Source organism: Littorina saxatilis, linkage group LG17 (genome assembly GCF_037325665.1).
Source record: "Littorina saxatilis isolate snail1 linkage group LG17, US_GU_Lsax_2.0, whole genome shotgun sequence".
Classification (NCBI taxonomy): Eukaryota; Metazoa; Mollusca; class Gastropoda; order Littorinimorpha; family Littorinidae; genus Littorina; species Littorina saxatilis.
The window spans coordinates 13,227,918-13,241,492 of NC_090261.1; the positions used below are offsets into that span (position 1 = coordinate 13,227,918).

At 43.1% G+C, this 13,575-nt stretch overlaps 1 protein-coding gene across 1 annotated transcript in view; it reads left to right on the forward strand.

Moving 5' to 3' along the window:
* Positions 1–3,843: 3,843 nt before the first annotated feature.
* LOC138953663 (inactive tyrosine-protein kinase 7-like) overlaps positions 3,844–13,575 on the forward strand; it is a 127,387-nt gene continuing 117,655 nt past the window's right edge. Inside the window, exon 1 of the mRNA XM_070325543.1 lies at positions 3,844–4,361. Coding sequence (XP_070181644.1) covers positions 4,331–4,361 — 31 coding nt within the window. The 5' untranslated portion in view covers positions 3,844–4,330. The remainder of the gene's footprint in view (positions 4,362–13,575) is intronic.

Sequence of the window (13,575 nt, forward strand, 5' to 3'; positions counted from 1 at the left end):
TAATCGTTCAAATCACACGTGTGTATATCATGTAAATGAGGTCATGTCGAGCAAGTCTGGCAGGGACCTTTTTTTCCACTGCTTATGATGTCAAAGTCACCGAGACAAACGTCATTATAGAAAAAAAAATTGCGCTTGCTAATTACCCTCGATGAATCTTTGGAACTAACACACATGTGTGTGACTTTCAGAGTGACGTTTCTTTACTTTGACGTAATATATTGCACGAGGCTTTAGAAGAGATCGAGGTTCCAAAACAAGCGTCTTCAATTTAGCTGCCTCGACTGCAGGACATTTTCAGTAAAATACACGTAAGTACAGTATGTGGGATAAACAGAATACTACATGGCTTGCTGTTTCGTACTAGATTTACACTCGTTGCTTTTTCAAATAGTGAACAGCTCGCTTTCGCTCGCAGTTCAATATTTAAAAAAAAAAACTCGTGTAAATCTGGTACGACACAGCAAGCTATGTATAGTATTCTCTATTTACACCATCCTGTAGTCTGAGCAAGTTCAGTTGGATGCATTTAGTTGCGATGATGTTGCTTAAGGGTTAATTTTCTGTGGCAAAATGGCAGAAGTGGTGATTCAGATTGAAATGCGGCAATTTTCTATAACTCAAAACATTTTTTGGTGTCACCTTTTCACCTTCCGTGAAAAAATCGGCACATTTGCCAATATAGGAATATGACGACAAAGTTTTCGGACTGCCGACGCCAGAAGACATCCCTGCATTTGCAATATATAATATACTAGATGTTCGTAAATAACTCTGTCGGGTTGTACAGGTTGTATAGGCCAGTCACTAGTGTGTGTGTGTGTGTGGGGGGGGGGGTGAAACACGTGGACAAGGAGCACGTGTGAAAAGCTTGCCACACTAAAATCAAGACTTGAGTATTCGCTCTGTCACAACTCACACAAAAGTTATTTCCCGATAATTGTCTTTTCGGGTCTTTGAGTTCTGCGCGTTGACTTGGCGGTGTTCAGGGCTGTTGCTGTTCGCGAAGTCCTGGCAATCTTTCAGGCGTTGATGGCCATTGGATTGTCTTTGTTTTGTCTGCGTCCCGCCTGCCAGCGAAAGGCTGTGTCTGTGTGTGCCACAGAACTTAGCAAGATGTCCCGATACCCGCCATAGCGAGGGAACGACTATAATTGTTATCGACAGCATCAGTGTTGGGAGGAGCAGAGACGAGCAAGATAGAGCAGGATCTGAAAACTACATTGCTGGCTTGACGGCCCTCACACACATGCACTTTTGACAGGCTGTACACTGTGTGTTGACAGGCTGTACACTGTGTGTTGACAGGCTGTACACTGTGTGTTGACAGGCTGTACACTGTGTGTTGACAGGCTGTGCACTGTGTGTTGACAGGCTGTGCACTGTGTGTTGACAGGCTGTACACTGTGTGTTGACAGGCTGTACACTGTGTGTTGACAGGCTGTGCACTGTGTGTTGACAGGCTGTACACTGTGTGTTGACAGGCTGTACACTGTGTGTTGACAGGCTGTACACTGTGTGTTGACAGGCTGTACACTGTGTGTTGACAGGCTGTACACTGTGTGTTGACAGGCTGTGCACTGTGTGTGACATGGAGTGTCGGTTTGTGATGGTGCTAACAGGAGTGCAGACTGAGGACATCAAAACAGTCCATGGGAATGTAAAAACAAGGAGTGGAATCTCTTGGCCGTCTGTGCCGCGTGTGACTGTATGTACATCATCACAATATCAGCTGTTAACTGCCACGACTGCCTATAAGGACTCATCAGATGATAGGTGCTACGCATTCAAAGGTTCTGAGGCTTGCGAAAGGATTCCTTTCTGTGGTACTCAACTTTAAAGTATCGGCAGAAATAATAGCAGTGCAGATGTGAGCCGACCCAATTAAGAGTCTCAACCAAAACCGCACGACATACAGTTGATACTGAACGTGAATACTGCGAGGTTGGTTGGTTACTTAAATTTTACGTCCTCACAGGAACTAGAGCCTATTAGGAACATGAAGTGTTTATATGCTAAAAGGAGTTGGGTGCTTGGGGGGGGGGGGGGTGGAGCCGGGAGGATGACGGGAGAGGGAATGTAAAAGTTAAAATTTGCATTTATAAAATTTATAAAAATACGATATTAGGCTCGTACCAGCTACGCCCGTAGTTAATAATGTTGCTGTGTCTACTGTGTCAGAATACTGCGAAGATGTTTATTTTCCTATAAACCGTGGAAAGTCTTTGCTTGTTATCATTTTGCGGTCGTACATTTATTTATAACATGATGTCCACAAGTTGTCATTAACTTATTTGGCACGGCTGTCATCGCCAACAAGAATTGGATCCGCATTTGGCATGCTTTTTACGGAGTTTTTTTCTTGTTTTGCTTTTCGTTATCACCAAGTCGGACAGCTTATCATTTTACGCGTACGGCAGAAATCTGAATCTTCATCCCTGGGTAGTAAAGATCAGTCACTGATTGTGTCCTCCCCCGGCTCTACTCTGACCACAGATTACACGACTGATCGAGCGAGATATGAGTCAGTACCTCCACGGTCGGACATCTGTTTTTAACAATCCACATCATCCTCGAGTACAATGCCACCCCTCTTCAATGATGTCAAGTGGGCTCAGGCCACTGACAGGGCTTCGTGAATACGGCAGGAAACAGCTCTCGATTACGTCATGTCCTGGGCAGTTTAACGCTTCCCTGGGTAGGAGAAAGAAGCCATAAAATGATGCCGCCTCATCTGATAAGAGCCACACAACACTTGGGCCTTTCAATACGATGAGCAAACAGCGCCGTGCCGCTGTGAGAGCGTGTAAGTGTGCATGAGACGCACGAGCACGTTTGACAGAGACTGTGGCACCAATGATGGCGTACTAGCGCCAAAAGTGTTAATGGCAAAGAGATAATTTCAGTGATTTAAACAAAAATATTATTGGCCCTCGTTATTAGATTATAACACTGTCGAATTATTGACTTCTTGCAAGATCTGCATCAACACATTCATCATTTTGGTGCCCAAAATCCCAGTTGTTGTCATCATGATTGGTTAATCAATATTCTTTCGAATTAGCAGTTGTAACATGTACGTGGGTTTTTTAATTAGAAGTGAAAATCAAAGTTGGAAAGATGTTTGTGACTTACTTGGTTTAAAAAAGCAAACTTGTCTGAAAACATATCTTGCATTTTTATTATGTATGCGTGGTGTCGATAATCTAGCAGAGCTTTGTTGTTGTAACAATGATAACGAAAATATGTTGTGTTCATATCATTTTTATAGTGTCGTATCTATAGCGCGAAGCTCGTTAAAATTGAAAAAAGTAAGAATATTATACGGGTAGATACAATGTAGAATGCACATCAATTAAGAAGTTTCGATATTTGTAATTATTTGCTATTTATTGTTTCTTGACCCTTGTAATGATGAGAGTTAGCATCCTCGGTGGCATCAGCGGGAACATGTGTATGTTTTGATAATACGCTTCAACGATCATTCAAATAATAATTTTTGGCACAAGCATTCCATCATACCCATGCTGCCATCCAGCAGTCACAGCACTGTCAAGTGTCATCATCCCGCAGAGACAGTGACGTAAGACACAGCGCAAGCAGCTTAGCTCGGCACGCGCTGGGAGCTGTCCAGCTGCTTTGTGTAGCTGCGGGGCGGGCAAGTCCGGTGTGGGAACAAGTGGCGGGCAATCATTAGCTACTTAGCGCGACATGACGCGCTGTCACTTACTGTTTGACCACCGCCACATACGTGTGTGGCAGTGGGAGGGAGGGAGTCTCACGGCTGACTGGGCGGGGCTTAGCACTTCACTGATTGGCGGTGGAGACGCAGAGAGGCGTGTAGCTAGGGGGGAGGGCAGGTGAGAATCGCGTGGCTGCTTCACTCAACTCAACAGGCGATATACACAGAAAGAGGGACACTCACACTCTCTCTCACACACACAGAGCCATGTGTCTGCTAGAGAAGTTGCGGGTTTAGTGTACTGTCCCCCCACCCTACTGTCAGCAGTGAGTCTTGGAGTAGTTGCAGAGAGGAATAGCAGTAGAAGGTGGACACAGTTTTGGATCTTTCCGTGTACCTGTCGGGAGTCTGGACAGTGGTCACTTTACACCGCCGTGTGTGGCTCAGTGTGTAGCTCGCTGTGTTGTTGACGGGGTGCAGTGACACACGACGGGGTGTTGTTTGTTGCCAGTCATGTGTAAGCACCCCCACCCGTGTCGGAGCGTGACAGGGACAGCGCTAATACCCGGGGTGGTGACGGTTTAACGAGCTGCTGAAAGTGTTCCAAGGAGGATTTTGTGCATCGGTGTGTGATTACAGGATTTAACGATGATTCTCTGGATCTTACTGTACAGTACAGGTAAGCTGGATGTCCCTCCTTTTCTCGCTTGCTTTTTACCTTGCAGTGTAGTGCGGCGGGGGGGGGGGGGGACTGAATACCCCCTGTAGTACCCGGCCACCCCTTTCGCCACAACCATACCTTGCTATCGCTCGGCCCCTCGCTATCTTTCACTCCGATCTCTAAGAGTCTTTCTTCTCGCTGTTTCGTTATGCCTGTATTTTTCTCCCAAGTCTGGTTTCTGTTTTTCCACCAGGTTTCTTCTGCTTTTCTGCACACTAAGCAGGAAAACAGAGGATTTGGTTTTTGTCTCCCATGAACTTAGGGATTCTGGGCAAGAGAAAAATCAGGGAAGAGCTGCTTCTCCATTGCGACATTGGCATCGAAACCGTGATGACAGCTATATATATGTGTTTTTCTGTGCGCATTTCTGACATTTTATTGCCTTGGTTGTAGCGTTGCTGATGTGTGCTTAGCCAGTGTCAGAACACGACCTGGAAAGGGAATCCTAATTGAACTCTCTTTCCCAACAAAACGGTGACAGCTCTCCGTATCATTTCTCAAATTCCTATTTCTAGAGTCGATTGTCCTGTTATTGGTATGTTATGAATAGAGGCGTTAGAACAAGACCCGATGGAACTAGAAGGAATAACTCATATTTGTTTACATCTTTTATATTTTCAAATCCTATTATTTTCATTGATGAATTTGATCTGCACCCAGAATGCAAAACATGGTGTTTTGTTGCCAGTGTCATGGAGATGCTAATGAATAAAATATTACGAGGACGATGAGTGTTGAAAGAGACTGGAAAAGCCTCCTGTGCTAATTCACAGCAGATCACAGTCTTTGAGTTCGACGATTTTTTTAATTTCATTTTTTACCAATGTACTGCCATCACAATCACATCACATGCAGTCAGGTTCAGCTGTATTCAACTCTATGTGCAACTAACCAACTTTTGCACCAGAGTCTTCCAGGTTTTGTTGTTGTGATGTTGTTTTTTAGAACTGCAACGAAACCTCTGTTTTGGGACCTCCAACATCGGATAAAACAGGGCTTATAAAGGAGGGAGTTAATTAGAGGTACGTGTACACACTTTCCGAAGAAAACAAATCTGTGAAATTTGAAGTGTTCTTGTACACGGAGAGTGGTGGTAAACAGAGGTTTCAGGTCACTGTATACAAAAGCAGATCATGCAGTGATGCATACTTTTCCATTACACCTGTATAACATCACAGTCCTCCACGCTCTTATCAAAGTTCTACCTGTATAACATCACAGTCCTCCACGCTCTTATCAAAGTTCTACCTGTATAACATCACAGTCCTCCACGCTCTTATCAAAGTTCTACCTGTACAGCATCACAGTCCTCCACGCTCTTATCAAAGTTCTACCTGTATCTAATATCACATAACCGTCAACTTTTCCAGACACGAAACTACTTCATCGTAACGAATCACCGCAGATTCCGCCCCTGGCAGTCTGTATCCACAAATCATATTCTTACCATACAATCATCTAATGATCTATCGGTTGTATGCCGTTTGCGTCGTAATATATATGCGTGAGAAAAGTACAGTACAGGATGATTTTAACGAAGTAGCCTACAGGATAGCTTTCATGAGTCTCAAATGAGATACACAAGACAGTGAAACTGAACGTCACGGTGACACTTATTTTCACTTCATATCTCAGACACCTAATAGTATACTGCGCTCTCTCTCTCTCTCTCTCTCTCTCTCTCTCTCTCTCTCTCGCGCGCGCTCTTTCTCTGTCTGTCTGTCTGTCTGTCTGAGTGTCTCTCGCTTTCTTTCACACACACACACCGGCGCACGTTGGTGAATAATAGCTGATCTTCTTCGAGTGTTGTAACTTGTACCAATGGATAGGATTTCAGCATGGTAAGATGTAACATCTCAAATACTGTCTTAGCAAGAAGAATGACACGAACTATCCCACTCGGCTATCCGACTTCAACTTCAAGAGGACAGCGTGTTTAAACCGCAATTTTATGAACGCTTGAAAACAAACACGTGAGGTGATTTGGGATTCCCTTTCTGAGTGTTCCTAACTCCCCTTCTTATTTCACAGCCTGTTTCCCCGGTCGCTGTTTCACAAACCTTTACAAATATTTGTAGTTTCCAGTATCTTTACGAGTCCCGTTTCGCTTTGATTTTTTTTTATTTATTTTTTTTACCTGTGCTGAAATCTCGCATGCGGCATGTTGATGATAATATTGTGTTCTTAGAACTTTAAATTGCAGCTTATCACAGACGCTTAATGTTCAGTTTATACGAGCAGTGTCTCCACATCTCGATGTTATGCCTTGAGGTGTATGTTTTTCCTGGACTGAAATTATACATGTATAGATGATTTAGTGTGTTCTCAGAACTTTATATTGCAGCTTAGCACATACGCATTTTGTTCTGTTCATAGTATCTCTGTTTTGCTTTGAGACAGTTTTTGTTCTCCTCCTGAGCTGAAACATTACATGGATAGATGATATTGTATTAACAGAACTTTATATTGCAGCTTAGCTCAGACACATAATGTTCAGTTTATAATATCTCTACACCTCATGTTTTGCTATGAGGCAGTTTTTTTTTTTAATCTGAGCTGAAATTTGTATGGATGATTTATTGCATTTGCAGAACTTTTTTATTGCAGTGTAGCACGGATGCATTATGTTGCGTTTATGGTATATTTTGCACCTCATGTTTAGCTTTGAGGTGTATGTTTTACCCTGAGCGGAAATCTTACATTTTAGATGATTTATTGCATTTGCAGAACTTTATATTGCAGTGTTGCACAGATGCATTATGTTCATGCAGTTTTCAGCATCTCTACACCTCCTGTTTTGCTTTGAGGCATGTTATTTCTGAGCGGAAATCTTACGAGTTAGATGATTTATTGTGTTCGCAGTTATATTACAGCTTAGCTCAGACTCAGCGAAGCGTGAAGCAGCCAGCAGAAGCGTTATCTGACATCAGCCAGCACCCAACCAGCTGGGCCCAAGGTGCTGAATGAAATAGCGGAGTTTTCACTCAAAACAACCAGTTTTCTCTCTGCTCTTTCTTTCTGCCCTTTGGTAAAAACTGCCTTGTTTACAAAAATACGATAAGCGCCTGCAGTGTTGTTTGTAATGCCTCGGTCTCACATATACGATTTTTCGGAAGTGTCGGGGATAGTTAAGTCGGCTAGGTCGGAAGTGTCGGATGCAAATTCGGCTCCAAATTTCACTCCCGACCTGTCCTTACGACTGATCCGACCATGTAGCCGACAAGCAGACGACAACCACCCGACTTTAGGGCCGACAAATCCGACATGTGTCCAGACACTTCCGACTGCAGTAACGACAATTCCGACTGCAGTTACGACAGGCCCGGCTGAAAAACTTCCGAACAATAGCCGACTCTCACGACCAGTGTAACGACTAAACCGACTAGCTAACGACTGTCCTAACGACAAATCAGACTGCCCTTACGACTAATCCGAACGAAACTATGCTACCGACAAATCCGACCACCCTTACGAGTCTTCCGACTACCGTTACGACTAATCAGAATCGCCTTAATACGACTAAACCGACACGCTTACGACAACCACCCGACAAATTTCTATTCGTCTGAGTCGGGAGGCTCTTCCGACTGTTTTGAAAATTTCAAAACAGTCTGAAGGGCCTTCCGAACTATCCGACTTTTCAAAAACAAAATTGCTAATTCTCACGAACTCTCCGACCTCTTCCGACTTCCAGCCGACTACCTAAAGTCGGGTGACATTCGTATCTATGTGAGACCGAGGCATTACTCGCAGTGGTCAGTAATTATCACGGACGGACTGAAGCTTCTTTAGACATGTGTCTTCTTCTTATTCATTTATTTATTTATTTGTTTATTTGTTGTTGTTCTTGTGTGGTTTGTTTCTACTTATACGACTTGTGGGACTTCTTCACTTAAATTCAGCGTTCGTTATTTCGTGTTGGCAATGTGTGTTTTGTGTCTTTTCGTGTGTCACTCAGTGTCAGTCGGTGTTTCGTCCCTTGCTCTTATTTGACTTGTTCTTCTTTGAACTTTGTCTCGCTTTTCGTGTGAGTTCTTATTCTCTCGTGTCCTGCAACGTCCCAAGTTATTTGATTAGTAAAGTTGTGTGGTTAGTTCTTGTAATGTAAACATCCTCACCGGACTTTTTCTTCTTGTGTGTTTTGTGTTGTTCGTCCATCTTAGGCATCTTGTTCTCTGTATATATATACTAGATGCTTTGCCGGGTGAGTGGCGCACCGTACGCCGGCTTCGCGCACCGTACGCGATTGACGCCACACGAAGGAAAACTTCTAAAAATAGTAACGGGAATATGGATTGACGCCACACGAAGGAAGGGAGATAAACGCAAAACACTGGAGAAGATACGGAAGAGTTACTGGGAATGGATCTGGGAAGATGAACAGAAAAACCAAAATCGGTTCAGCGCTGCGCGCTGAGAGCACGTGTTGAAAATTCTCATCGACCAGGTTGTGTCCGGAGTCTACCTGAATATGCCCACCAAATTTGAAGCAGATCTATCGAGAACTTTGGCCGTGCATCGCGCACACACACACACACAGACAGTCAGACACAAGTCGTATATATATATATATATATGTAACTTGTTCTAATTGTCTTGTATATTTCTTATGTGTCTTTCTTCTCTTGTTTTGCTTTTTTTTTCTGTTGTGTATCGTGTTTGTCCTATTTAAAAGACCGATAGGTCGAAGATCTTGAGGCTGTTTCGTTATGTTTGTAAGTATAGTTTATACGATCTATAAAGTAACCTTTCTCGTCTTTTGATTTTTCATGTTGAAATGAAACGATGCCAGGCTATCTTGTTCGGATCTATTCTGCTTAAATGTATATTTTCTTGTGTGTCTTAATCTAAGTACGTGAATAGTGGTGTGTGGGTGGATTTTTTTTCCTTTTCTTCCTCGTGTGCCTATTGTTTCTTCGTATCTCACAATGTATTTTGCAATTTCTTCTTGTGAAAGTTGTTCGTCTTAATCTTATGTCATTTCGTTTCTGCTCAAGTGTCGGTTGTGTAATCCTGAGAGAAGAGTTTGACAATAGGAACTGAGTGTGACCGCTCCCGTCCTCTGTATCAGGCAAAGTAAGACAAGGTAAAGGTGCTGTACGTGCAAGAGGGAAGGAGGGGGGGGGGGGGGGGGGGAGGAGAAGGAGAAAGAGAGAGGTAAAGATATTCTCATTCTTAAAATTAAAATCATCCATTGGAGGAAGGAGAGGGGGTGAGAGAGGAAGGGGGAGAGAGAGATAAGGAGAAAGAGAGAGGTAAAGATAGTTTCATTTTAAAAAGTAATATCATCCATTGGAGGAAGTAGAGAGAGAGACAGGGAGTGAGAGAGAGAGAGAGAGAGAGAGAGAGAGAGAGAGAGAGACAGGGAGTGAGAGAGGAAGGGGAGAGAAAGAGAGAGAAGGAGAAAGAGAGAGGTAAAGTCTCGTTTTTTGTATTAAAATCATCGATTGGAGGAAGTATATATTCCGAACAACTAATTCTATGCAGCTCAAGATTATCTTCTCCTGGTGTGTGACATTTTTTTTATTCCAACCCAGAAACAAAAGCGAGTTACAACGACTTTTGGAGCGGTCTCGGTGAACGAGATTGCGTGAGGCCCAGAGACTACCTTGGACTTCTATGATGTGAAGTTCAGTCATAGACTGATAGAGTAATTATCAATCAATCAATCAATGACGCTTATATCGCGCATATTCCGTGGGTACAGTTCTAGGCGCTCTGCAGTGATGCTGTGTGAGATGAAATTTTATACGGCCAGTAGATAGCAGCCCTTTTGGCGCATATTTACCTTTCACGGCCTATTATTCCAAGTCACACGGGTATAGGTAGACAATTATTAACTGTGCCTAAGCAATTTTGCCAGGAAAGACCCTTTTGTCAATCGTGGGATCTTTAACGTGCACACCCAATGTAGTGTACACGGGGGGAGGGTTCGGACACCGAAGAGAGTCTGCACACAAAGTTGACTCTGAAATAAATTTCCGCCGAACCTGGGATCGAACTCACGCTGACAGCGGCCAACTGAATACAAATCCAGCGCGCTACCAACTGAGCTATATCCCCCGCCCATTATAGAAATGAAGAGAGACAGACGTGCAGTGACATTTCGCATTTATGAAGCTTTGGTTTTTCTGGCGCGATTATTGTCATAACTGACATTTGCATTGTGTACATACATAATTCATTGTTGATAAGCCTACGTATAATTTGTGAACGGTGTCTGAAAGAATGAGCATTGCTAAACATTTCATGTTATGGGAAATTAGCTGTCAGTCTGTTTGGTATATCGACTTTGATTTCATCGCAAATGCCACTATGCCCCTCTCGCTCTCCCTTTCCCCACTCTCTCTCTCTCTCCTATCTTTCTCTCTAATCATCACCGCTCACATCTCTCTTTCTCAGTCGCTCTTTCTGTGTGTGTCTCTCTCTCTCCCTGTCTCTCTTTGCCCCCCCCCCCCCCCCCCCCGCCCCACAAAGAAACGTACAACACCAACAAAACAAACAAATAAACAGCAAGAACCACAACAACAACAACAACAACAAAACGCACTAAAAAACATAAAAATGAAATAAATTGGACGTTTTGTTCCCAATCCAAGAAATATTTACTGTTCACGGGACCTTTGAAAATATAGCCATAGGTTTTCACAACGTCAAAAAGAATAATACCAAACTGAACGATTGATAATTACCACCCATTTCCCCCCATCCCCGCTTTTGAACAGTAGAGACTAAATAGTAGAAAGTATCATTATTCCCCCCTCTGCTTCTTTACCTCTGTAAACTTGTAGAGCTAGTTATTTTTCGATAATGACCCAGCAACCAAACAAATAACGACCCAGCAACAGCCTGAATCCTCGATAGTGAAATGGGTTGAGAAGTTGTTCTGTTTCGGTACTACTTTTTGCGACTGAAAAGTTCCAAACGCTCTAATGTACGAAGTATACATCTCTGGAGCAAACAATACAAACATACCGCATTTAAATTAACAACTACAGGCCTGAACACATGAATCTCCATATAAAATCCATGAGTTCGGTTGTTTTCTGAATCTAGATCTGCCGTGCTCAAACGTTCATCACAAGCAATTTCACAAGGCAAGTAACTCATACTTTGTCTAGCGACAAGAGTAGTTCCCCTTCTTTTCACTCAGTTTCTTCGACAACAGACTGCAATCAGACGGTCAGTTTTCAACAATATTTCATTTAATAAACAGATCACACGCAACCAAATGCACACATCTCATCAATTTAAACAACATAAAGCGGTTTCATACACTATTTTTCCCAGAAAACTGAACTTCATACAGTTTTTAACGTTGGAACACGGGTGCAAAAGTTCGTCTGCTAGTCCCATTTGACGAAAGAACATTATCCGAAGCGATACCAAAACATATACAGAACACACAATATCTGCCTTTGCCGCCACAGCAGAATAACAGCATATCTGTGTACTTGATTTTAGTCCAAAATAGGAAAACTGACAAGAAGTGTTAACAGAATGGAATGATTTGCACGGAACTATACAACCGCGCATTAATCGATCGCCTGCGCAGGTTGACTGGTTGAGTGAATAGGATTCGATCAAACTTTCGCAAAAAACCTCCTCTTTTCTTTGAATAACTGAAGAAAGGAGGAATAAAGAGGTTACACACCTCGTCTCAGTGATTATAAAAAATAATGGTCTCAGTTCGCGGTCATGAAAAAGCTCGCTAAAGCTCGCATTTTTCATGATCCGCTAACTTCGACCATTATTTTGAATAATCACTGAGACTCGGCATGTAACCTCTACGTATTCACCCAGTACGTTGTGTGAGATAATGTAAAAGCACACACACAAAACCATGTATGCATACAGACGGAAACAATAGTCCAAAGAAAACAGAAGAGACAGCAACAACGAAGAAAAGATGTTACCGAGTAAGTAAACGAAGAAATACCAAGCTGGATTCCACACAAACAAGTTCCGACAGTGACTTAGGTATGCAGCAGCGAACCCTCTACCATGTACCATACGCTTTCAGGGCCAAGCAAAGAAACAAGGAGTTGCGATGGTAATGGTAGGGTAGAGCAGACACGGAGAAAGAAGGTTGGTTGAATGGTTTTTGGGGGGGGGGGGGGGGTAGACTAGAAGAGAGAGAGAGAGAGAGAGAGAGAGAGAGAGAGGGAAACATCAGGGAGGAAAAGTAGCATGTTCGTGTAGATCTTTATCTCTCTCTCTCACCAACAAGTGCAGCCCTCCACAGATGAAACATGTGTAGCTGCCTCTTTCCCCTTTCCTCCTTTTTTTTCACTCTGTCTTGACATTCCTGTTCTTCTCTCCCCCCCCCCCTCCCTCCCCCCCCCCCCCCTCTTCCCCTCCTCTGTTTTTCGTGCCAATTCGTGTTGTTTCATGTTGTGTTTTTGTTGTTTTCCGCTCTTTCTCGTTATCCATGTAACGATTGGTGATTTAATGCCCTGACACTGTTTCTAGATCTACAAACGTGTTTCACGAGCGATCGTAACTGTCTGTGCTGTTGCTGAGATAGGTTTGGCTTCAGAGACGCCGCTCTCAACACAACATCGTAACACTTTTCGCTTCATGCTTTCGTGCTTGGTTGCTTTCCAAAATTTCAAAGGTGGAAGTCAGCTGTTCTTTTCCTGCACAATCTCAGTCAGTGTTCAGAAGCAACTGAGAGAGAGAGAGAGAGAGAGAGAGAGAGAGAGAGAGAGAGAGAGAGAGAGAGAGAGAGAGAGAGAGAGACAGACAGACAGACAGACAGACAGACAGACAGAGATAGACAGAGATAGACAGAGATAGACAGAGATAGAGACAGACAGAGAGGAACGAAGGAGAAGAGAGAGAACGAAAGGATGGCGAAGAGGGTAGGGAGGGAGGAGAAGAGAGAGAGATCAGTCAAATTTGTAGAGTGCACTTCGCTGTATCTGATGAGTATTATACCATTTCTGTGTATCAGATGTGTAGATTATTGTTTTCATGGAGAAGGTTTATGGAATATGGTTTCTGTGTAGATCTGTCATGCAAGATATTACCTGTCAGAACAGAGTACAAGATTCTGGTACATAACAACCACAAACTATTTGGTCCAGGAACAGTTTTATTGTCATAATATACATTTTATATTTAACAAGCCTCACTCTTTGTTTCTTTAAATTTTCTGAAACATTTTCGT